This window comes from Seriola aureovittata, chromosome 15 (genome assembly GCF_021018895.1).
Source record: "Seriola aureovittata isolate HTS-2021-v1 ecotype China chromosome 15, ASM2101889v1, whole genome shotgun sequence".
NCBI classification, from domain to species: Eukaryota; Metazoa; Chordata; class Actinopteri; order Carangiformes; family Carangidae; genus Seriola; species Seriola aureovittata.
In genome coordinates, this window is record NC_079378.1 from 833,140 (window position 1) to 858,453 (window position 25,314).

The following is a 25,314-nucleotide window of genomic DNA, read 5'->3' on the forward strand; positions in this document are numbered from 1 at the left end:
AGCATTTAAGATAAAAATTAAATATGAATTTGTTGATGTAATTTAAACACAAGAGCACAACACTTTTTTTGCAGTTTGCATTCCAAAAACAGTGAAGACATGTCATCTTTAGAGTACAGATACCTGTTACCTTCACAATCAAAGAAGAAAATTATCCACATGCATTTTCCTTTGCCGACAGTTAGCAGGTTAGAAGCTGTGGTTTATTCCATGTGAGCAGAGCTGGTCTGCAGGGCATGTCTATCTTCACATACTATATCTTAGCTCAGTTTACCCACCCACTTCATGACACTACATGGACACCCAATAGTCTGTTTCATGTATATTAGTTTCTCTTCTGGCTAGAGTGCACTTAAAGCTGGAAATAAATTTATGCTTTTTCTGAAATGCTATTGAACTCTGAGTAAATGTCTTTATACACATTTTCACGTATCTTTTCGTTTCTTTAGCGGTTTCCCGATAAGTCTGATAAAGTTGATCAGATTTATTTATATCATTTTATCAGAGCCAGTACAAATTGGAATAATTCTGTTTGGTTACAAAGACCAATTTTTGTGATTCTCACGCTAAAGGTATCATGTTGGCAGGCACATTGCACCTGTGGTTGACATGGTTGTTGTGACACCTGCACCTTTACTGCGTTAGTTATTGATGAAGTGAAACTGAGTTCCTCATTCATGAAAATGTATTGTTAAAGTTAGATTGATTGAACGGCCATCCAACCAATCACAGCCTCATACAAATCCATTGGCAACTGACCATATGTCATAATCAGACTGTCAGTGAGAAGCACCGGGAGATATACCGCCACATTGGTGGGCCAGTGGGCCGTCAAAAAATCCCTTTAAGGTTTTACCTTGGCTTTCTGTCCCTTAACAGGCTGTCTCTTAATGTTTTTCATTTGGGGTGTGCAGAACTGCTTCATGTTTGTATCAGGAATGGGCTCACAGGCCAATCGCTATATGTAATCAACAAGATGTCGGAAATTAACCCTCACCATTGCTTGAGGATTTGTTTGACAAAACATGAAGTAATGAAATTGTCTAATCTGTTGTTTAGTTATTCATCTGTGATGAAATATATCAATTGAAATATTTTCAGTGGGGCACCTTCTATACAGTATTATTTAATTATTAATTTAAGAATGAATGAAGGATGTAATATGGAAGGAAAACAAAGCTAGTTTGGAATCTATGATTGCGATCATTCACTTTTATATTAGTACATTCATTTTGTTCTTGCATTAATGCTATGAGGGTGTAAATTTATAGAAACTTGAAGCTGTATGTTTGAGCTTTTTTTTTACATCATCTGTTACTGCTGCGCTCTGCTTGTTTAGGATATGAAAACAATGGTGAATATAATATCCTTGCGTGAAGTGTGTGGTTCTTGTTCTACTGTACATTTTGAACTCAATATTATTTGCATATGGTGGTCATGAAAATGTAGAAATGCATGACATTCATTTTAATTTGGCATGTTGTAGAGACTGGAATAGGGGCCAAAGGTGGTGTTCATGTCCCACCGTTAGAACCCCGGCTCTTGTCCTGCAGCTTGGTGCCTTGTTTAACTGTGTGTTTACACAACATGTTAACAACTTTTACACAAAAACAAGTAGTTGATGACAAGGAAAGGATCAGTAACTTACACCAAATTTGTAATTGTCAAAAAGTATAGTCTGCAGGCTGTTAATAATAGCTAACAGCACCAGGTTAACTGGAGTATCAACACTGATCACTTGCAAACCTCTGACTATCTGCCATGCTGAACCTGATCCAGCTAACACCCTCCCCAGACACGATCCTGTTTCAGTTGAACTGGCACTGGAATCTGGTCTTCTGACACCCATTAAGGATACTGCTTATTGGAACAACAAAGGAGTGCAGGCCGAAGCCTCCACTCCCAGAGTAAAATGGTAAGATGTCATTAGACACCTGAGTAGAAAGTATCTGAAAAACTGTTGTCACTAGCTTATGTATTCTGTTTATTTTTGATATTATAGATTTTTGTATTGATAAATCAACATTATTACACAGGAAAAAAATTCAGAAAGGAAAAAAGAGATTTTGCATATTGGTAAATAAATTCTGAAATTTCTAAAAACAAATTCTAAATTGGTAAATAAATTCTAAAATTTGTTTCTACAAATTTGTTTCTTGTGTCAAGCTTTCAATTTGTGCCCTGTTACAGTCAGGACCTTCTCTTTGCTCTGTTTTCAGATTTAAAAAAAATCTAGACTGTGACAGGTGACTATGTCCAATAACAGGTCTCTCTTGATTTTTGAAATACTATTTGTGATACGATGCCTTTTTAATTATACACTTAGTTATCTGCCTTGTCTTCTTGCTGAAAAGATGTTATGCAACACAGCTGTTGACGTTATTGTATTTGGGTTATTATGTATGCATATGAATGTTATATTCCTCCTTATTGCAATTGCAAACAATAAAAAAAACGTATGTAATGTAGTATGTGATGACCATAAAGCATTCAGCGAAAAATATAGCACTATTACAATACTAAACCAATGTGTTTTTTATTGCTAATATATTGATATGGAACATATACTCAAGAGTAGATCATAAATGCCATCATTAAATGCAGGAAATCCACCTTTGATTGTTATCAATTTTTTTTCTACCAGTCTACCTCATTTCTAAATTAACACAGAGATTTGTTCCAAGTCAATATATTCTTTGAAAATAATGCTTGAATCATTAAATTGTAATCTGAGGTGAGACTTCAGTCTTTACTAAGATGACTGAGTGTCAGTCGACAGCATAGATGGTACAAGAGGATGGGCCTGATGGTCTGATCTCTGAGCCCATAGATGAGAGAACTCAGACACCTAGGGAGGATATAGATAAACACATAGAAAACACTGTTGATACGTACAAGTATTAACCTTTGCATGGTTGTTGAGAGGGATTGAACAATAGAGGTGTGCATATTTGAAAAGAGACTGAGGCCCAGCTGCACCAGATGCAGCAGCAGTGTGTTACGAGCCTTATGAGCTGAAGCTTTGTCTGCAGAGGCTGACCTGGCTGCTATCATCACACCAATATAGGAGGAAATGATCGGCACAGTAGCAAATACAAACAGACAGTAAGTGTAGGCTTTGTCATAATGATCAGTTATTGGATCAAGCAACAGTTGTATATCAGAGCAAACATCTGTCATCTGCAGGCTCTCCAAGTCTTTGAATGGAAAATTTAGGAGTAAAAGAATTCGAGTGAAGACATTTAGTAAGCTAATAGCCCAAACCACAATGATAGCCACTGCTGTGTTTCTGATGGTGATGATGGTAGCGTGCCTCAGTGGGAAGCACACAGCTACATATCTCTCCAGAGACATCACCACCAGTGTGAGAGGAGAGATTTCATTTGTGAGCTTGGTGAGCATAACAAGAACACCACACACTGGATATGTTAGCATTATTCTACAAGCAGCAATTATGTAAAGTAACTGGCTAAATGCCAACTGAGCAGTGTCTGCAAAAAGGAGGTTATACAAAAGAATGTAACGGGAGGTCTCCCGAAACACCAGTTTGCTCCTCAGGGTAAAAAGCATGGTGCCATTGATGAAGAGGAACACACAGCATGGCATTCCAATCAGAGTGGAAAACAAGACTCTTTCCAGTAATCCCTGATACTGTTGACCAGTGATGTTGAGATTGATGATATTGAGAGTCTGAGATTGGTTTGCATATGACATTTTAGAGAAGCATTTAAGACAAAAAATAAATATGAACTTGTTGATGTAAGCTAAGCACAAAAGCACAACAATTTTGGTGCAGTTTGCATTCCTAAAACAGTGAAGACATGTCATCTTTAGAGTACAGATACCTCTTATGTTCATATGCAAAACTTATCATATATAACAAAATTATCCACATGCATTTTCCTGTGCCGACAGTTAGCAGTTTAGAGGCCAGGGTTTATTCCATGTGAGCAGAGCTGGTCTGCAGGGCTTGTCTGTCCTCACATGCTATATCTTAGCTCAGTTTACCCACCCACTTCATGACACCATGTGGACACCCAATAGAATGGTCCATGTTCTATTCTCAGAATTGTGAATGAGAACAGAATCTGTCTAGCTTGTATGTGGTGTTATTTTACAAAATGTGGTCCTGAAAGCATTAAGAAAAAATACCATCTGTAATAATATGGACATCCTGTCTGCCCAGGTCTGCTGTTTGTTAAAACTAGTCCTCTATTCTGTTCATATCACTTTCTATTCTCACTGCAGTGCACTTAAGGCTGGCAGGATGAGTTAAGTAAACTTAGGCTTTTTCTTAAATTCTGTTGATTTATGAGGACAGGACTATGAGTAGTTGTTATGAAACATATTGCACTTAAATGCAACCATGTGCAGGGGCCATTTGTTTCAGTTATATTAATTCACAGCTTTGTGTCGCTGGCAGTTCATGGAAACATGGAAAGACATGGAAATCTCACTTTCTACAATATGGGATTTTTAATATGTGCATGGTACATTTCAATATGTGCATACACAATACATAAACAAGACATATAGCAGAAAATGCAATGCAATTCAAAGCTTTCAGTTATTAACTTTACATGGGAGGAGTTATGGGCCTTTGTCCTTTGACAGTAGTTAGATGCTAATGCTAATGTTGACTGCTTGTTTGAGTAACTTTACCATGAGCACCTATGTATTCTTGATCAATGAGCAGAGGTCCTTGTGGTGTGTTAAGAGTGGTCAAATGATGTTCATTATAATAATGATAACAATATTATTGTTTTTTGCAATCAATATTGTAATGTGATTTCAACTTGGAATGCTGGTTACTCAAGCTGTTCATTTGCATTGTGTGATACATAGATAAAGACAGTTAGCCTTCTTGTATTTTCCCAATTGTACTGTATTTGTGTATTTTATATTTTGAATTTGTAAATGCAGAAATACAGTACATGCAGACAGAGTCACTGTACATGATCAAAAAATTTAACTGATATTAAATGATATATTGATAAAATGAGTCAAAATCTGTGAATCTTGAAATAACAAGAGGCACAATGAATTTCACATTGTGATGAAGATTTCTTCATTCACCACTGACTTACAGCATTTCTTTTCTTCAGCTCCTCACTCTAATTTTCTTGTGTAAAACATAGTAAATGTGCAATGGTAATCCACATTATTTTACTTAACAGAAATATATATAATGTTACAAGTCCCACTTGAACCTTTTTGAAGTTAAATTCCTCTTAATCTATTGCATATTTAAATGGGAAGATTAGCAAGCTATCTCTTCATGGTCATGGCCACTATGGACAGGAGGACAGGTTTTTGGTCACAATTGTAGTGACCAAAAACTGTTTCAGTGTACATATGGGCATGTATTGTTTTAAGACAGGCTTAAAAAATGCAAAGGTATCTTTAAGATGCATTCCATGTATCCTAAGATGAGACCTCAGACTTGGATTGGATAACTGATAGTTTTAGGCGACAGCATAGATGGTATATGAGAATGGGTCTGATGGTTTGGTCTCTGATGCCATAGATGAGAGTGCTGAGACATCTTGGAAAGATGACAATACACACATAACCAACAATCTGAATACGCACCAAAACTATCTTGTTTACAACCTTTGAGATAGCTATGAGCAATGGGTTGTATATAGTTGAGAACAGACTGAGGCCCAGCTGCACCGAATATAGCAACAGTGTGTTACGAGCCTTACGTGCTGAAGCTTTGTCTGTAGAGGCTGACCTGGCTGCTACCATCACACCAATATAGGAGCAAGTAATTGCCATACCCGCTGATATAAACAGAAAACAAGTATGGGCTTTATCATAATCATCAGACAATGAGCCAAGCATCATTTTTTCTCTGGAACAAAATTCTGTCATCTGCAGGCCCTCATGCTCTTCAAATGGAAAATCTAACAATAAAAGAACTCGTATGAGGACATTAAGAGAGCCAAAGGCCCAAACCACAATGATGGCCACCCCTGTGTTTCTGATGGTGATGATGGTAGCGTGCCTTAGTGGGTAGCACACGGCTACATATCTCTCCAGAGACATCATCATCAGTGTCAGCGGAGAAATCACAGATGTGAGATTTGTGAGCATCGTGAGAACACCACACACAGGATACATTAGCCTAATTCTACAAGCAGCAAATATGTACAATAACTGAGTGTGTGTTAACAATACAGTGTCTGCAAAAAGCAGGTTATACAGAAGAATGTACCGAGAGGTTTCACGAAACACTGGTTTACTCCTCAAGGTGAATAACATGGCCCCATTAATGAAGAGGAACACAAAACATGGTACTGTAGTGACAGTGGAAAAAAAAACCCTTTCCGGTATCCCTCGTCCAGTAAAGGTGGTCTCAGACTGAGTTGCATTTGTCATCTTTGAAAAGAATGTAAGAGACATAAAAAATATTAACCACTTGATGTAATTGGACAGTAAAAACAAAAGGAATCTTGTTCTGTTCGTCTTCCTAGAACAGTAGATATATGCCATCTTTAGAGCAGAGAATGTCAGAGTTCACATGCATAACCGAAAATCATCTACATACTTTTTTAGTAGGGTAGAGGCTGTTCTTGTTTCCATGTGAGCAGAGCTGGTCTGCGGGGTTTGCCTGCCCCCATGTAATGTTTATGAACTCTGTCCTCACATCCACTTTACATAACACAATCACACGCAAGCATTTTTAATTATTAATGGGTGATGTAATCTTCCTATCACCACCTCTTCAATACCCACATCCACTTCATCATATTATCCATAAAGCAGGAGTAATTATTATGAATGTACTTAATACATTCCGTTTCATTTGGTTATCTATTGTGTTGTTTGTCTACTCTAAACAAAGTGGACCACTATCATCATCATGATGGTTAGTGTGAATGTAATGGATGAGTGACACAAACATACTGTTTTATTTGCTTATTCCTATGAATGTTTCATTTCACATATGCTATCATATACTATGCAGATATTGACGAGGCCTAACTCAAGGACAATTTTTGCATTTTTTATTTCCATTTCTTATTTTTGTAGTTTTGCTCATCGTTCCTACTGTCACAGCAAAGACAGTAATTTCCTCTGCGACAGTCATGGACGGAAATTATGTTTGTGCGATGTCTGTCCCACTCTTGTTAATGTGAGAGTTCACTTGTAATCAAGGATGAACTGATTAGATTTTAGAGGTTGAAGGTTGCCACAAAGCCTCTTGAATGTGATATCTCAAGACTGGCTTGAGGAAATTTCTTCAAATTTTGCACAAACGTTTACTTTGACTAGAGATGAACTGGTTGAATATTGGTGATCAAAGGTCAAGGTCATGGTGACCATATTTTTCTCAAAGTGATCAGCAATGCCCATAGGGAATTTTGTTATATCTGGCACAAATATTAACCTATACTCATGGATGAACTGATTAGAATTCAGCGGTTAAAGGTCAAAGTCACTGTGACCTCACAAATCGCATTTGTGTTCTTATGAACGTGATATCTCACAAACACTAGCAGTGAATTTCTTCAAGTGTGGCACAAACTTTGACCCTGAGATGGGCTCAAAGGTCACTGTGACTACACAAACAGATTTTTGGCCATAACTCAAGAGTTTACTAGTTATTAACCCAGTACTGTTTGGCCGACCATGCAATTGTGAGGCAGTTATTTGGTTACCTTGGCTCTAACAAAAACATCTATAGTGAAAAGGAAAAAGAGTTTTACCCGCGGGACAGATGAAAGTTTCAGAGCCCTGCTAAAGAGGGTCGCCTGGCAACAAAATGCCTCCCCTCTCTTCTCCCTCAACTGAATCCACCAGCTGTATCAAGCTCAGCCTGAAAATCACATTGCTTGAAAAAAGAATCCCTCAGCTGGCCCAGAACTGGCTGATGATTAGATCCAGGGACATTTCAAGCCCCAGCTGATGAATACGGGGACACTATTCCCTGGCCTGGACTAAACCAACACCACAACAGATGGATATGTACTATTGGCTAAACCAGGGAGCAAGGCCAATGACCTTTTTCTGCCCACCCAGTGTCAAACACTGAGCTCTGGACAGACATTGTCCAGGGTAAAAGAAAAAACAGAAACAAAAAATACAGAATGGGAGATTCACTGGTTTACACCTCAAGGTGAATAACATGGTCCCATTAATGAAGAGAGACAAACAGGATGGCACTGCAGTCACAATGGAAAACAACACCATTACCAATAACCCTGATACTGAAGCCCAATAGTGACATTGGTCTGAGACTGATTTGCATAGATTGTAGAGAAGCATTTACTAAATTAAAAATATAACCAAGAATGCTGTACAAAAGCAAAATTAATCTTCAGTTTCTGTTCCTATAACACTGAAAATCTATCCTTCCACTCATCCATGAGAAGAATAGAGAGGCCTGCTGCAAACTGTTTCTGTTTTCTGATATGTAATTAAAAAGAGCTTTATTGGGAATTTGGCTGTATTAAGATACTATAAAGAGAGTAGGAGAGAAGCAAACAATTAAAGGGCTGAAACTGGCTGACACTAGACTCAATGCAAATATGAAGCGATGATGTGAGTTGTTTACACCAGCTCCATAACAGCATCCTGAACTTCACACATTGACCATATGTGGTCCAGCCATATACTAGGTTTTGACCTAATCTTGTTAAACCTTAACTATTTATTTTCTTGTTATTGCTTGTGTTTTTATTTTTCCAAAATGTAATTTTGAATGTTTTCTTGTTGTTTTACCTGAAATGTTTTCAATTATTTTATGCATCCGTAAAGAACTTTTAATTGCCTTGTGTCTGAACCCCTAAAATAATAGATAAGACCCACACTCTTAAGATTTGGCAACCAAACAAAATGACAGGTGACGGCAGTTAGATGATCAAACCCACAGATTAGATCAGTGTACACTCTTGCCTATAAAGTTGGAATAATTTTGTTTTCAGTTTAATTGTGGTTTCATTGTGGTTTCATTTTCATTGTGATATGTTTGGAAGAGATTGACTACTAAAGTTTATAGAAGATATACACTTTATCTGTCAGAAATTAATCACATTGTCACAATCATTTCATGGAAAGAGGTAAAACATATTTTATTCCAACTTTATGAGCAACAGTGTATTTGAAAAGAAACAATGGTGAATGTTTGAATTTTAACCAAACGGTCTGTTGTAAACATTGTGTTCACACTGATTTTGCTTACAGTGAGGGATTATTACCGAGATTTCAGATGCACTCACTTTCAGTTTGCCCTAAATTAAAGTCATTTAGATCATTTGGATAAACTGTTGGCTTAATTACAATCTATCTGATATTCTGATTCCTTCTTTTTCTTGTTTACATTGTGGCAAAGTCACATATTGTAATATCTCAGTAAATATTTGAGTACAATGAAATAACAACTGTCAGAAATGACGACCAGAATTTTCAAATATAAGACCCAAGATTCATTGAGTGAACCAGAATTGTCCTGTAACTTCATGCTCCGTCTGTGGGATTCTTCTCTAGAAAATGAAGAGGAGGTGGTGGCTGTGTTTAGGTTGTTATGTTCGATGTGTGTTTACCCTGAGTTCTACATTATGATAAAAGGTGATATCCTTCCTTTAGGCTGTAGTGAAGTATATTAGATAGAGTTCATATGAATTATTAAACAATTTTAAAAGGACTGTCGGAAAAAAATTATGTTTCTGGTACAATCACAAACATGAAGACTATATTATAAATTGTGTGAGTTGACTCATAATCTTGCTGATACAGGAAGAGGCCTGTATTCACCTTCGGTTGTCTCTGCATTCTTATTAATTGTATACATTTTCTTTGGTGTAGTTCATTTTCAAACCTATACGCCATTATACTAGTGTTTTCATTTACTACAACCATGCCTGTAAAATTATCAGCAACTATATTCATACAACTGTCAGTGACCACTTTCTTTATTACACCTGTAAAATCCAATGTAATCCAACACAACAGCTCAGCCATAAATTATAGCTTTGCAAAAATACACATGTTCAGTTTTGATTGACCCTTTTAGAGAGGCACATTATTGATTTAACTACACGTTAACAACAAAAGTACCAGTTAGTCATTCACTTGTAGTTATCCTATCCAGCATGCAGCAGACCCAGATTTTGTTAAAGATAATATTTATCTATGAAGTGATAAGTATGCTGATTTTTGCCTTGGTTGAGTGTGAGAGAAAAGGTGAGCGTTTCCACTGACAACAGAGATGGTACATGAGGACGGGTCTGATAGTCTGATCTCTGATGCCATAGATTAAAGCACTCAGACATCTTGGGAAGATGATAATACATACATAAAGGATAATTTGGATGCGCACAATAATTATCCTGTCTAGGACCTTTGAGATAGCTGTGAGAAATGGGTTGTGTATAGTTGATGAGATACTAAGGCCCAGCTGCACCAGATGCAGCAGCAGTGTGTTACGAGCCTTTTTGGCTGAAGCTTTGTCTGTAGAGGCTGACCTGGCTGCTACCATCACGCCGATATAGGAACAAGTGACTGTCACACCAGCTGAAGCAAACAGAATACAAGGGAATGTTTTTTCATAAATATCAGACATTGGATCAAGTAACATGCTTTCTTTTCCACAAAAGTCTTTCATCTGCAGGTTCTCCAGCTCTGCAAATGGAAAATTTAGCAACAAAAGAACTCGAGTGAGAACACTTAGTGAACTGAAGGCCCAAACCACAATTATAGCCACCCCTGTGTTTTTGATGGTAATAATGGTAGCATGCCTCAGTGGGTAGCACACAGCTACATATCTCTCCAGAGACATCACCACCAGTATGAGAGGAGAAATCACAGTTGTAAGCTCAGCCAAGAAAACAATAACACCACACACAGGATATATCAGCCTTATTCTACAAGCAGCGATTAGGTACAGTAACTGGCTGAGGGCCAAGTGTACAGTGTCTGCAAAAAGGAGGTTATACAGAAGAATGTACCGAGAGGTCTCACGAAACACTGGTTTACTCCTCAAGGTGAATAACATGGTCCCATTGATGAAGAGGAACACACAGCATGGTCCTGTAGTCATAATAGAAAACAACACTCTTTCCATTAACCCCTGATACTGTAGTTCAACAGTGATGTTTGTCTGAGACTGATTTGCATACATTTTAGAGAAGCACTAAATGAACTACAAATATTAACCTGTTGGTGTAATTGCAGTGCAAAAGCACAATTATTCTTCAGTTTAAATTCCTTTAGCACTAACAGTCCTTACTCTCATTCATCCGTCAGAAGACTAGGGAGGTCTTGTGAGTTCACAAGCATGAACTAGAATTATCCCCACACATTTCTCCTGTGCAGACAGAAGGTGGAGGCAGTGACTGTTTCAGTACATGTAGTGCTGCAGAATTTGCTGACAGACTTTATGAGCTCAGTCCTCACACCCAGTTCATGTGACACCATCACATGTAAACATGGGTAACATGCTGATAATTAGTGATGTAATTCTTCTATCATAATTTTGTCATTTCCCTTTGCAATTTGTCCAACTGCTAATAATGAAAAACTTGTTAGAACTCACAAAAGTTTTCAGTGAGCGGTAGAAAGCCGGGCAAGCAGTTTGTTGTGTAGACCGAGGCAGTGTGCTATTTGAGGAATAAAATAAACATATTCTGTTGCTCCTAACTTTCCCCGGAGTCATCACTTTCCTAGTGAACATAACCTAAATCACAGCACAGTCTTTGTCTGTAATTTATGTGTATGGTGACTTTGTCAGATGACGTCATGGTCATAATAGGAAAATCAGGATTCTAGCATTGCAAAGCAGCAGCTTGGAAATAGCGTGGAAGCTAACATGTAGCATCAATGGGCCACATTTCAGTCACTGTTTCAAACTTTCCGTTGTCTTAGAACAGAAACAGAAAAACATGTAAGTGAGAACCACCACATTGTTAATTCAGCTGTGTTAAAATACTGTACATGTGAGCACAGAGAGGAGGAGGGAAGCAAACAGACAAGAGTTGAAACTGGCCGACACGAGGCTGAATGTATATATGATTCAATGATGTCAGTTGTTTACAGCGGCTCCATAACAGTTTTATACTAAGTCCTGAATTTCACACATTAATCATATGTGGTCCAGGCATAGACTAGGTCTTGACTTAGTCTTGTTAATTTTTAACTGTCTATTTTCTTTTTATTGCTTCTGTTTTTTTTCAAAATGTAATTTTGAAGGTATTCTCATTGTTTATATGAAATATATTTTATTATTTCATGCCTCCATAAAGAACTTTTAATTACCCTGTGTCTGAACCCCTAAGATAATAGATAATACCCACCCTCTTAAGATTTGTTAACCAATCAAAGTGACAGGTGATAACTATTAGATGATCAGACAAACCCACAGATTAGATCAATGTATTTGAAAAGGAACCCAAAGTGAACGTTTAAATTTGAACCAAACCGTCTGTTGTAAACATCCATCACAGTGTATAGTCTGACTTCCTTGGTCAACTTGGTTTTTCTGCTCTACAGTTGTGTGCACATTGCATTCCCTTGCAATGAGGGATTATTACAAAGATTTCAGATGCACTCACTTTCAGTTTGCCCTACAGTAGAATGATTTAGATAATCTGGATAACATGTTGGCTTCTTTACAATCTGTGTCATTTTCTGATTTCTTCTTTTTCTACTTTACATTGTGGTAATGTCACACATTATAATATCTCAGCAAATATTTGAGTACGATATTCTAACAAATATCAGAAGTGACAACCAAAATGTTCTAATATAAGACCCAAGATTTAATGAGTGAACCAGAATTGTCCTGTAACATCATGCTCCTTCTGTGGGATTCTTCTCTAGAAAATGAAGAGGAGGTGGTGGCTGTGTTTAGGTTGTTATGTTCGATGTGTGTTTACCCTGAGTTCTACATTATGATAAAAAGTGATATCCTTTAGTCTGTAGTGAAGTATATTAGAAAAAGTTCATATGACTTATTAAAAACAACAACTTTACAGACAATATAAATACTGCAAAGGAACAATATTAAAAGCAGTATCAGAAACAAAAAATATCGTTTCTAGTATAATCACAAACATCAAGACTATATTATAAATTGTGAGAGTTGACTCATAATCTTGCTGATACAGGAAGAGGCCTGTATTCACCTTCTGCTGTCCTTGCAGTCTTATTAATTGTATACAATTTCTTTGGTGTAGTTCATTTTCAAACCTATACGCCATTATACTAGTGTTTTCATTTACTACAACCATGCCTGTAAAATTATTTTACTCTATCCTGCAATTTCAGTCAGTCATTAAAGACAATTTGTGTTTGTTTGATTAATTTATCTAGACATATGCAAACATTGTGTTTTGAAGATTTCTATTTGAAATATGTAACATACATACATTTCACATTTTAGCATTACGGCCTTCAGTGTTGTTTATGTTTGGTACTAGACTTAATTTGGTGTTTTATTCAAATGTTTTCAGTCATTCAGCAACTATATTCATACAACTGTCAGTGACCACTTTCTTTGTTACACCTGTAAAATCTAATGTAATCCAACACAACAGCTCAGCCATAAATTATAGCTTTACAAAAATACACATGTTCAGTTTTGATTGACCATGTAAGAGAGGCACAGTATTGATTTAACTACACATTGATCATTGGGGTTATAGTTTGCAATGTTTCTGGACTGGACTGCATTATATTGAGAGGTGTTTCTAATATTTTGGCCCACCACCAAACAAAAAAAACAGTTACTCATTCACCTGTAGTCATACCTATCCAGTGTAAGTATTTATATACTGTAGGTCATATGTAGCATGCAGCAGATCCAGATTTTGTTACAGATAATATTTATCTATGAAGTGATAAGTATGCTGATTTTTGCCTTGGTTGAGGAGTGTGAGAAAAAAGGTGAGCGTTTCCACTGACAGCAGAGATGGTACATGAGGACGGGTCTGATGGTCTGATCTCTGATGCCATAGATTAAAGCACTCAGACACCTTGGAAAGATAATGATACAAACATAAAGGATAATTTGTATGCGCACAATAATTATCCTGTCTAGGACCTTTGAGATAGCTATGAGAAATGGGTTTTGTATAGTCGACGAGAGACTGAGGCCCAGCTGCACCAGATGCAGTAGCAGTGTGTTACGAGCCTTTTTGGCTGAAGCTTTGTCTGTAGAGGCTGACCTGGCTGCTACCATCACACCGATATAGGAACAAGTGACTGTCACACCACCTAAAACAAACAGAAAATAAGTGTAGGCTCTGTCATAAATATCAGACATTGGATCAAGTAACATGCTTTCTTTTCCACAAAAGTCTTTCATCTGCAGGTTCTCCAGCTCTGCAAATGGAAAATTTAGCAACAAAAGAACTCGAGTGAGAACACTTAGTGAACTGAAGGCCCAAACCACAATGATGGCCACCCCTGTGTTTTTGATGGTAATAATGGTAGCATGCCTCAGTGGGTAGCACACAGCTACATATCTCTCCAGAGACATCACCACCAGTGTGAGAGGAGAGATTTCAGTTGTGACATTGGAGAGCATAACAAGAATACCACACACAGGATATGTCAGCCTTATTCTACAAGCAGCGATTAGGTACAGTAACTGGCTGAGGGCCAAGTTTAAAGTGTCTGCAAAAAGCAGGTTATACAGAAGAATGTACCGAGAGGTCTCACGAAACACTGGTTTACTCCTCAAAGAGAATAACATGGTCCCATTGATGAAGAGGAACACAAAACATGGTACTGTAGTGACAGTGGAAAAAAAAACCCTTTCCGGTATCCCTCGTCCAGTAAAGGTGGTCTCAGACTGAGTTGCATTTGTCATCTTTGAAAAGAATGTAAGAGACATAAAAAATATTAACCACTTGATGTAATTGGACAGTAAAAACAAAAGGAATCTTGTTCTGTTCGTCTTCCTAGAACAGTAGATATATGCCATCTTTAGAGCAGAGAATGTCAGAGTTCACATGCATAACCGAAAATCATCTACATACTTTTTTAGTAGGGTAGAGGCTGTTCTTGTTTCCATGTGAGCAGAGCTGGTCTGCGGGGTTTGCCTGCCCCCATGTAATGTTTATGAACTCTGTCCTCACATCCACTTTACATAACACAATCACACGCAAGCATTTTTAATTATTAATGGGTGATGTAATCTTCCTATCACCACCTCTTCAATACCCACATCCACTTCATCATATTATCCATAGAGCAGGAGTAATTATTATGAATGTACTTAATACATTCCGTTTCATTTGGTTATCTATTGTGTTGTTTGTCTACTCTAAACAAAGTGGACCACTATCATCATCATGATGGTTAGTGTGAATGTAATGGATGAGTGACACAAACATACTGTTTTATTTGCTTATTCCTATGAATGTTTCATTTCACATATGCTATCATATACTATGCAGATATTGACGAGGCCTAACTCAAGGACAATTTTTGCATTTTTTATTTCCATTTCTTATTTTTGTAGTTTTACTCATCATTCCTACTGTCACAGCAAAGACAGTAATTTCCTCTGCGACAGTCATGGACGGAAATTATGTTTGTGCGATGTCTGTCCCACTCTTGTTAATGTGAAAGTTCACTTGTAATCAAGGATGAACTGATTAGATTTTAGAGGTTGAAGGTTGCCACAAAGCCTCTTGAATGTGATATCTCAAGACTGGCTTGAGGAAATTTCTTCAAATTTTGCACAAACGTTTACTTTGACTAGAGATGAACTGGTTGAATATTGGTGATCAAAGGTCAAGGTCATGGTGACCATATTTTTCTCAAAGTGATCAGCAATGCCCATAGGGAATTTTGTTATATCTGGCACAAATATTAACCTATACTCATGGATGAACTGATTAGAATTCAGCGGTTAAAGGTCAAAGTCACTGTGACCTCACAAATCGCATTTGTGTTCTTATGAACGTGATATCTCACAAACACTAGCAGTGAATTTCTTCAAGTGTGGCACAAACTTTGACCCTGAGATGGGCTCAAAGGTCACTGTGACTACACAAACAGATTTTTGGCCATAACTCAAGAGTTTACTAGTTATTAACCCAGTACTGTTTGGCCGACCATGCAATTGTGAGGCAGTTATTTGGTTACCTTGGCTCTAACAAAAACATCTATAGTGAAAAGGAAAAAGAGTTTTACCCGCGGGACAGATGAAAGTTTCAGAGCCCTGCTAAAGAGGGTCGCCTGGCAACAAAATGCCTCCCCTCTCTTCTCCCTCAACTGAATCCACCAGCTGTATCAAGCTCAGCCTGAAAATCACATTGCTTGAAAAAAGAATCCCTCAGCTGGCCCAGAACTGGCTGATGATTAGATCCAGGGACATTTCAAGCCCCAGCTGATGAATACGGGGACACTATTCCCTGGCCTGGACTAAACCAACACCACAACAGATGGATATGTACTATTGGCTAAACCAGGGAGCAAGGCCAATGACCTTTTTCTGCCCACCCAGTGTCAAACACTGAGCTCTGGACAGACATTGTCCAGGGTAAAAGAAAAAACAGAAACAAAAAATACAGAATGGGAGATTCACTGGTTTACACCTCAAGGTGAATAACATGGTCCCATTAATGAAGAGAGACAAACAGGATGGCACTGCAGTCACAATGGAAAACAACACCATTACCAATAACCCTGATACTGAAGCCCAATAGTGACATTGGTCTGAGACTGATTTGCATAGATTGTAGAGAAGCATTTACTAAATTAAAAATATAACCAAGAATGCTGTACAAAAGCAAAATTAATCTTCAGTTTCTGTTCCTATAACACTGAAAATCTATCCTTCCACTCATCCATGAGAAGAGTAGGGAGGCCTGCTGCAAACTGTTTCTGTTTTCTGATATGTAATTAAAAAGAGCTTTATTGGGAATTTGGCTGTATTAAGATACTATAAAGAGAGTAGGAGAGAAGCAAACAATTAAAGGGCTGAAACTGGCTGACACTAGACTCAATGCAAATATGAAGCGATGATGTGAGTTGTTTACACCAGCTCCATAACAGCATCCTGAACTTCACACATTGACCATATGTGGTCCAGCCATATACTAGGTTTTGACCTAATCTTGTTAATCCTTAACTATTTATTTTCTTGTTATTGCTTGTGTTTTTATTTTTCCAAAATGTAATTTTGAATGTTTTCTTGTTGTTTTACCTGAAATGTTTTCAATTATTTTATGCATCCGTAAAGAACTTTTAATTGCCTTGTGTCTGAACCCCTAAAATAATAGATAAGACCCACACTCTTAAGATTTGGCAACCAAACAAAATGACAGGTGACGGCAGTTAGATGATCAAACCCACAGATTAGATCAGTGTACACTGTTGCCTATAAAGTTGGAATAATTTTGTTTTCAGTTTAATTGTGGTTTCATTGTGGTTTCATTTTCATTGTGATATGTTTGGAAGAGATTGACTACTAAAGTTTATATAAGATATACACTTTATCTATCAAGAATAAATCACATTGTCACAATCATTTCATGGAAAGAGGTAAAACATATTTTATTCCAACTTTATGAGCAACAGTGTATTTGAAAAGAAACAATGGTGAATGTTTGAATTTTAACCAAACGGTCTGTTGTAAACATTGTGTTCACACTGATTTTGCTTACAGTGAGGGATTATTACCGAGATTTCAGATGCACTCACTTTCAGTTTGCCCTAAATTAAAGTCATTTAGATCATTTGGATAAACTGTTGGCTTAATTACAATCTATCTGATATTCTGATTCCTTCTTTTTCTTGTTTACATTGTGGCAAAGTCACATATTGTAATATCTCAGTAAATATTTGAGTACAATGAAATAACAACTGTCAGAAATGACGACCAGAATTTTCAAATATAAGACCCAAGATTCATTGAGTGAACCAGAATTGTCCTGTAACTTCATGCTCCGTCTGTGGGATTCTTCTCTAGAAAATGAAGAGGAGGTGGTGGCTGTGTTTAGGTTGTTATGTTCGATGTGTGTTTACCCTGAGTTCTACATTATGATAAAAAGTGATATCCTTCCTTTAGTCTGTAGTGAAGTATATTAGATAGAGTTCATATGAATTATTAAACAATTTTAAAAGGACTGTCGGAAAAAAATTACGTTTCTGGTACAATCACAAACATGAAGACTATATTATAAATTGTGTGAGTTGACTCATAATCTTGCTGATACAGGAAGAGGCCTGAATTCACCTTCGGTTGTCTCTGCATTCTTATTAATTGTATACATTTTCTTTGGTGTAGTTCATTTTCAAACCTATACGCCATTATGCTAGTGTTTTCATTTACTACAACCATGCCTGTAAAAGTATCCTCAACTATATTCATACAACTGTCAGTGACCACTTTCTTTATTACACCTGTAAAATCCAATGTAATCCAACACAACAGCTCAGCGATAAATTATAGCTTTACAAAAATACACACGTTCAGTTTTGATTGACCCTTTTAGAGAGGCACATTATTGATTTAACTACACATTAACAACAAAAGTACCAGTTAGTCATTCACTTGTAGTTATCCTATCCAGCATGCAGCAGACCCAGATTTTGTTAAAGATAATATTTATCTATGAAGTGATAAGTATGCTGATTTTTGCCTTGGTTGAGTGTGAGAGAAAAGGTGAGCGTTTCCACTGACAACAGAGATGGTACATGAGGACGGGTCTGATAGTCTGATCTCTGATGCCATAGATTAAAGCACTCAGACATCTTGGGAAGATGGTAATACATACATAAAGGATAATTTGGATGCGCACAATAATTATCCTGTCTAGGACCTTTGAGATAGCTGTGAGAAAGGGGTTGCATATAGTTGATGAGATACTAAGGCCCAGCTGCACCAGATGTAGCAGCAGTGTGTTACGAGCCTTTTTGGCTGAAGCTTTGTCTGTAGAGGCTGACCTGGCTGCTACCATCACACCAATGTAGAAGCAAGTGACTGTCATACCAGTTGAAACAAACAGAATACAAGTGTATGTTTGGTCATAATCATCAGCTAAGGGCCCAAGCAACATAGCTACAGCAGAGCAAAAGTCATTCATCAGCAGGCTGTCCAATTCATCAAATGGAAAATTTAATAGGAAAAGAACTCGAGTGAGAACACTTAGTGAACTGAAGGCCCAAACCACAATGATGGCCACCCCTGTGTTTTCGATGGTAATAATGGTAGCATGCCTCAGTGGGTAGCACACAGCTACATATCTCTCCAGAGACATCACCACCAGTGTGAGAGGAGAAATCACAGTTGTGAGATTGCCAAAAAAGCTGAGAACACCACACACAGGATACGTCATCCTTATCCTACAAGCAGCGATTAGGTACAGTAACTGGCTGTGAGCCAAGTTTACAGTGTCAGCAAAAAGGAGGTTATACAGAAGAATGTACCGAGAGGTCTCACGAAACACTGGTTTACTCCTCAAGGTGAATAACATGGTCCCATTGATGAAGAGGAACACACAGCATGGTCCTGTAGTCATAATAGAAAACAACACTCTTTCCATTAACCCCTGATACTGTAGTTCAACAGTGATGTTTGTCTGAGACTGATTTGCATACATTTTAGAGAAGCACTAAATGAACTACAAATATTAACCTGTTGGTGTAATTTCAGTGCAAAAGCACAATTATTCTTCAGTTTAAATTCCTTTAGCACTAACAGTCCTTACTCTCATTCATCCGTCAGAAGACTAGGGAGGTCTTGTGAGTTCACAAGCATGAACTAGAATTATCCCCACACATTTCTCCTGTGCAGACAGAAGGTGGAGGCAGTGACTGTTTCAGTACATGTAGTGCTGCAGAATTTGCTGACAGACTTTATGAGCTCAGTCCTCACACCCAGTTCATGTGACACCATCACATGTAAACATGGGTAATGTGCTGATAATTAGTGATCTAATTCTTCTATCATAATTTTGTCATTTCCCTTTGCAATTTGTCCAACTGCTAATAATGAAAAACTTGTTAGAACTCACAAAAGTTTTCAGTGAGTGGTAGAAAGCCGGGCAAGCAGTTTGTTGTGTAGGCCGAGGCAGTGTGCTATTTGAGGAATAAAATAAACATATTCTGTTGCTTCTAACTTTCCCCGGAGTCATCACTTTCCTAGTGAACATAACCTAAATCACAGCACAGTCTTTGTCTGTAATTTATGTGTATGGTGACTTTGTCAGATGACGTCATGGTCATAATATAAGGAAAATCAGGATTCTAGCATTGCAAAGCAGCAGCTTGGAAATAGCGTGGAAGCTAACATGTAGCATCAATGGGCCACGTTTCAGTCACTGTTTCAAACTTTCCGTTGTCTTAGAACAGAAACAGAAAAACATGTAAGTGAGAACCACCACATTGTTAATTCAGCTGTGTTAAAATACTGTACATGTGAGCACAGAGAGGAGGAGGGAAGCAAACAGACAAGAGTTGAAACTGGCCGACACGAGGCTGAATGTATATATGATTCAATGATGTCAGTTGTTTACAGCGGCTCCATAACAGTTTTATACTAAGTCCTGAATTTCACACATTAATCATATGTGGTCCAGGCATAGACTAGGTCTTGACTTAGTCTTGTTAATTTTTAACTGTCTATTTTCTTTTTATTGCTTCTGTTTTTTTTCAAAATGTAATTTTGAAGGTATTCTCATTGTTTATATGAAATATATTTTATTATTTCATGCCTCCATAAAGAACTTTTAATTACCCTGTGTCTGAACCCCTATGATAATAGATAATACCCACCCTCTTAAGATTTGTTAACCAATCAAAGTGACAGGTGATAACTATTAGGTGATCAGACAAACCCACAGATTAGATCAATGTATTTGAAAAGGAACCCAAAGTGAACGTTTAAATTTGAACCAAACCGTCTGTTGTAAACATCCATCACAGTGTATAGTCTGACTTCCTTGGTCAACTTGGTTTTTCTGCTCTACAGTTGTGTGCACATTGCATTCCCTTGCAATGAGGGATTATTACAAAGATTTCAGATGCACTCACTTTCAGTTTGCATACAGTAGAATGATTTAGATAATCTGGATAACATGTTGGCTTCTTTACAATCTGTGTCATTTTCTGATTTCTTCTTTTTCTACTTTACATTGTGGTAATGTCACACATTATAATATCTCAGCAAATATTTGAGTACGATATTCTAACAAATATCAGAAGTGACAACCAAAATGTTCTAATATAAGACCCAAGATTTAATGAGTGAGCCAGAATTGTCCTGTAACATCATGCTCCTTCTGTGGGATTCTTCTCTAGAAAATGAAGAGGAGGTGGTGGCTGTGTTTAGGTTGTTATGTTCGATGTGTGTTTACCCTGAGTTCTACATTATGATAAAAAGTGATATCCTTTAGTCTGTAGTGAAGTATATTAGAAAAAGTTCATATGAATTATTAAAAACAACAACTTTACAAACAATATAAATACTGCAAAGGAACAATATTAAAAGGAGTATCAGAAACAAAAAATAACGTTTTTAGTATAATCACAAACATCAAGACTATATTATAAATTGTGAGAGTTGACTCATAATCTTGCTGATACAGGAAGAGGCCTGTATTCACCTTCTGCTGTCCTTGCAGTCTTATTAATTGTATACAATTTCTTTGGTGTAGTTCATTTTCAAACCTATATGCCATTATACTAGTGTTTTCATTTACTACAACCATGCCTGTAAAATTATTTTACTCTATCCTGCAATTTCAGTCAGTCATTAAAGACAATTTGTGTTTGTTTGATTAATTTATCTAGACATATGCAAACATTGTGTTTTGAAGATTTCTATTTGAAATATGTAACATACATACATTTCACATTTAAGTATTACGGCCTTCAGTGTTGTTTACATTTGGTACTAGACTTAATTTGGTGTTCTAGTCAAATGTTTTCAGTCATTCAGCAACTATATTCATACAACTGTCAGTGACCACTTTCTTTGTTACACCTGTAAAATCTAATGTAATCCAACACAACAGCTCAGCCATAAATTATAGCTTTACAAAAATACACATGTTCAGTTTTGATTGACCATGTAAGAGAGGCACAGTATTGATTTAACTACACATTGATCATTGGGGTCATAGTTTGCAATGTTTCTGGACTGGACTGCATTATAATGAGAGGTGTTTCTAATATTTTGCCCCACCACCAAACAAAAAAAACAGTTACTCATTCACCTGTAGTCATACCTATCCAGTGTAAGTATTTATATACTGTAGGTCATATGTAGCATGCAGCAGATCCAGATTTTGTTAAAGATAATATTTATCTATGAAGTGATAAGTATGCTGATTTTTGCCTTGGTTGAGGAGTGTGAGAGAAAAGGTGAGCGTTTCCTCTGACAGCAGAGATGGTACATGAGGACGGGTCTGATGGTCTGATCTCTGATGCCATAGATTAAAGCACTCAAACATCTTGGAAAGATAATGATACAAACATAAAGGATATTTTGTATGCGCACAATAATTATCCTGTCTAGGACCTTTGAGATAGCTGTGAGAAATGGGTTGTGTATAGTCGATGAGAGACTGAGACCCAGCTGCACCAGATGCAGCAGCAGTGTGTTACGAGCCTTTTTGGCTGAAGCTTTGTCTGTAGAGGCTGACCTGGCTGCTACCATCACGCCGATATAGGAACAAGTGACTGTCACACCACCTAAAACAAACAGAAAATAAGTGTAGGCTCTGTCATAAAGATCAGACATTGGATCAAGTAACATGCTTTCTTTTCCACAAAAGTCTTTCATCTGCAGGTTCTCCAGCTCTGCGAATGGAAAATTTAGCAACAAAAGAACTCGAGTGAGAACACTTAGTGAACTGAAGGCCCAAACCACAATTATAGCCACCCCTGTGTTTTTGATGGTAATAATGGTAGCATGCCTCAGTGGGTAGCACACGGCTACATATCTCTCCAGAGACATCACCACCAGTGTGAGAGGAGAGATTTCAATTGTGACATTGGAGAGCATAACAAGAATACCACACACAGGATATGTCAGCCTTATTCTACAAGCAGCGATTAGGTACAGTAACTGGCTCTGAGCCAAGTTTACAGTGTCTGCAAAAAGAAGGTTATACAGAAGAATGTACCGAGAGGTCTCACGAAACACCGGTTTACTCCTCAAGGTGAATAACATGGTCCCATTGATGAAGAGAAACACACAGGATGGCACTGTAGACAGAATAGAAAACAACACTAATCCCACTAACCCCTGATACTGTAGTTCAACAGTGATATTGGTGTGAGACTGATTTGCATACATTTTAGAAAAGTATTTAAGAAACTACAAATATTAACCCATTGATGTAATTGCAGCACAAAAGCACAATCAGTCTTCTTCAGTTTGTGTTTGCATTACAGTGAAGATCTTGTGACCTTCACAGAGTTCTTAAACTCAGTCATCACACCCACTTCATGTGACAGCATCACATGTAAGCATGGGTAACATATTAGTAATTGGTGATGCAATTCCCCTACCACAATATTCCAATTTCCTGGCCCATGCCATCATGTCAAGTCATGTACCTTGAAGGTATACTGGCAAGTATAAGTGTTAAAGGTGAAAAACATTCTTTTAGAAATCAGATATATCTACCATGGAATGAATTCTTGTTAATACTGCGCTTCATTTCCACATCTGCTTCATCAAATTTTCCTGCATAAAAATACAGGAGTATCTTTTTGCACCTGCAGGACAATCATCAGAATGCAGCTATTTGACTGTTTATACCCATATAAAATGCCCATTGTCTACCTAAGCACCTTGTTTTTTGTGCGTTTAGGAAATATTGTACAGGACAGCGTAAACTATAACTGTTTGATAAGTTGCATACATTGGGTGGTGTTGTCAACGTCTGCTACCGTCAGGTGCTTATTAAAGGCCATAGCAGAAAGGCTTTAGGAAGTCAGATGAGAAAGTATGAAAAAGAACAAAGTCCTCATGAGATAGACTTTGAGGTTGTGGTGAATGTATGAATCAGGCACATAACCATCCCCCAGGAGACAGGGATTTGTCTCCTGTGAGCATCAAAAGGTGATATTTACCTTTAATCAGTTTTCAGGCACGGTTTGATTAGGTTCAGGCACCAAAACTACCCTGTGTTAGAAAGCCTTTCTGCCATGCTCCCCACCTGTGGAACAAGGTCTCTGAATAACATGTGACTCATTAAAGCTGTCAAGGAAAGCCTAAAACCTAGGTGTAAATAACAGCGTTGGCTATGTACCCTGGGTGAAAATAGCATATTGAATCCTGGGTGCAAATAGAATCTGTCAAAAATAATCCGCTCTCATTCTACCTGAAGACTTTATATTTTTGGTTGTCAAAGCTCATATCTCAAATGACAGTTTAAGAGTCACAATAACTTTACTGGTGCACTTTGACTTGAATTGAAGCTGATTTTACAGTCTGTGCTAATTCCTCAAAAAAATAAAATTTGCCGTGATCATAATTCGGGGCACTCAGGCGTCTAATACACAGATAAATAACTGTAAAAAAACGTACAACTGTGACTCTTTCGAGACTTTTTGGAATAGAGCAGAGAAAGCGTTTGCTTAAAGTCAATGACACTGAGGTCTACCTACACCAAATGCAGCAACAGCTTACTGAGTGTTCCCAGAATCAAAACCAAGCAAGTGTCACAGCCTGCTATGCCGATTTTTCACTCTCCACTCTGCCACACCTCCTAATCAGCTTCACTGTCCTCACCTGTTGCCCCCAGCCGCAGTCGATCCCCAATCAGACCATTATATATACATCCCCGGTTCACTCGCTCCTTGCCAGGTTGTTCTCAGTGTCATGCTTGACTTTCCAGCGATTATCCCTGGACTGACTTCCTGTTTTCGACTCTGCTTGCCCCTGACCATCCTGTCTCGTCCCTGCCCCGGTAAATACCTTAGCCTTCTGTCCCTGACCACGAGTTCTGCCTGTGTGATTCATGGTTCCTGTCTGCCCGTCTCTGTGGCTGTTGGGCGTTTTCCAGCTCCTTGGACGACATCTCCAGCCTGCTCCCTAACGCTCGGCACCGCCAGCCCCAGCCTTTGGGTCCAAGAACTTTCCCTGGTATATGTGAGCGCAGTCACCTCGCTCCACTCACTGGACCCCGGGCTCTTCAGCCCCAGACCCTATCCTCGACTCCTCATGCGTGTGTGTCTATCCATCTGTGTGGTTGTGCTGCACATGGGTCCTATCACACCTCATTACAGCAAGATGAAGCAGCTTTTAGTTTCCATGCTCTCCACATGTGGAAAAAGCTTCCTGAATACCTCTGATCTGCTAAAACTGTTTGCTCATTTAAATTGGAGCTTAAAACTTTA

General features: G+C 37.9%; 6 protein-coding genes across 6 annotated transcripts; all 6 read right to left on the bottom strand.

Annotated features, from left to right (window-relative positions):
• Nucleotides 1-2,742: 2,742 nt before the first annotated feature.
• Nucleotides 2,743-3,735, bottom strand: LOC130182742 (odorant receptor 131-2-like). The gene has a single exon (XM_056397880.1). It carries the CDS (start codon nt 3,712-3,714, stop codon nt 2,743-2,745), a length of 972 nt encoding a protein of 323 aa, XP_056253855.1. The 5' UTR covers nt 3,715-3,735.
• Nucleotides 3,736-5,424: 1,689 nt separating this feature from the next.
• LOC130182744 (odorant receptor 131-2-like) lies at nt 5,425-9,837 on the bottom strand. Its single transcript, XM_056397883.1, has 3 exons — nt 9,827-9,837; nt 8,210-8,277; nt 5,425-6,341 (listed from the first exon to the last, which is right to left on the bottom strand). The coding sequence occupies exons 1-3, from the start codon at nt 9,835-9,837 to the stop codon at nt 5,425-5,427; spliced, it is 996 nt and encodes a 331-aa protein (XP_056253858.1).
• Nucleotides 9,838-10,138: 301 nt separating this feature from the next.
• On the bottom strand, nt 10,139-11,128 carry LOC130182745 (odorant receptor 131-2-like). The gene has a single exon (XM_056397884.1). The coding sequence runs from the start codon at nt 11,126-11,128 to the stop codon at nt 10,139-10,141; it is 990 nt and encodes a 329-aa protein (XP_056253859.1).
• Nucleotides 11,129-13,834: 2,706 nt separating this feature from the next.
• LOC130182746 (odorant receptor 131-2-like) lies at nt 13,835-18,271 on the bottom strand. The gene is made up of 3 exons (XM_056397885.1): nt 18,261-18,271; nt 16,644-16,711; nt 13,835-14,775 (listed from the first exon to the last, which is right to left on the bottom strand). Exons 1-3 carry the CDS (start codon nt 18,269-18,271, stop codon nt 13,835-13,837), a joined length of 1,020 nt encoding a protein of 339 aa, XP_056253860.1.
• Nucleotides 18,272-18,572: 301 nt separating this feature from the next.
• Nucleotides 18,573-19,562, bottom strand: LOC130182747 (odorant receptor 131-2-like). Its single transcript, XM_056397886.1, has one exon. It carries the CDS (start codon nt 19,560-19,562, stop codon nt 18,573-18,575), a length of 990 nt encoding a protein of 329 aa, XP_056253861.1.
• Nucleotides 19,563-22,270: 2,708 nt separating this feature from the next.
• Nucleotides 22,271-23,275, bottom strand: LOC130182748 (odorant receptor 131-2-like). Its single transcript, XM_056397887.1, has one exon. It carries the CDS (start codon nt 23,261-23,263, stop codon nt 22,271-22,273), a length of 993 nt encoding a protein of 330 aa, XP_056253862.1. The 5' UTR covers nt 23,264-23,275.
• Between the last annotated feature and the right edge of the window lie 2,039 nt (nt 23,276-25,314).

Bases quoted from the DNA above. Each gene is read 5' to 3' on its own strand.
- LOC130182748 (XM_056397887.1), bottom strand. From the start codon at position 23,263: ATGTATGCAAATCAGTCTCACACCAATATCACTGTTGAACTACAGTAT.
- LOC130182744 (XM_056397883.1), bottom strand. The intron at 6,342-8,209 runs GTTATTGGTAAT...TTACTGGACGAG, and splicing joins TATTGGGCTTCAGTATCAGG to GGATACCGGAAAGGGTTTTT.
- LOC130182745 (XM_056397884.1), bottom strand. From the start codon at position 11,128: ATGTATGCAAATCAGTCTCAGACAAACATCACTGTTGAACTACAGTAT.
- LOC130182746 (XM_056397885.1), bottom strand. The intron at 14,776-16,643 runs GTTATTGGTAAT...TTACTGGACGAG, and splicing joins TATTGGGCTTCAGTATCAGG to GGATACCGGAAAGGGTTTTT.
- LOC130182747 (XM_056397886.1), bottom strand. From the start codon at position 19,562: ATGTATGCAAATCAGTCTCAGACAAACATCACTGTTGAACTACAGTAT.
- LOC130182742 (XM_056397880.1), bottom strand. From the start codon at position 3,714: ATGTCATATGCAAACCAATCTCAGACTCTCAATATCATCAATCTCAAC.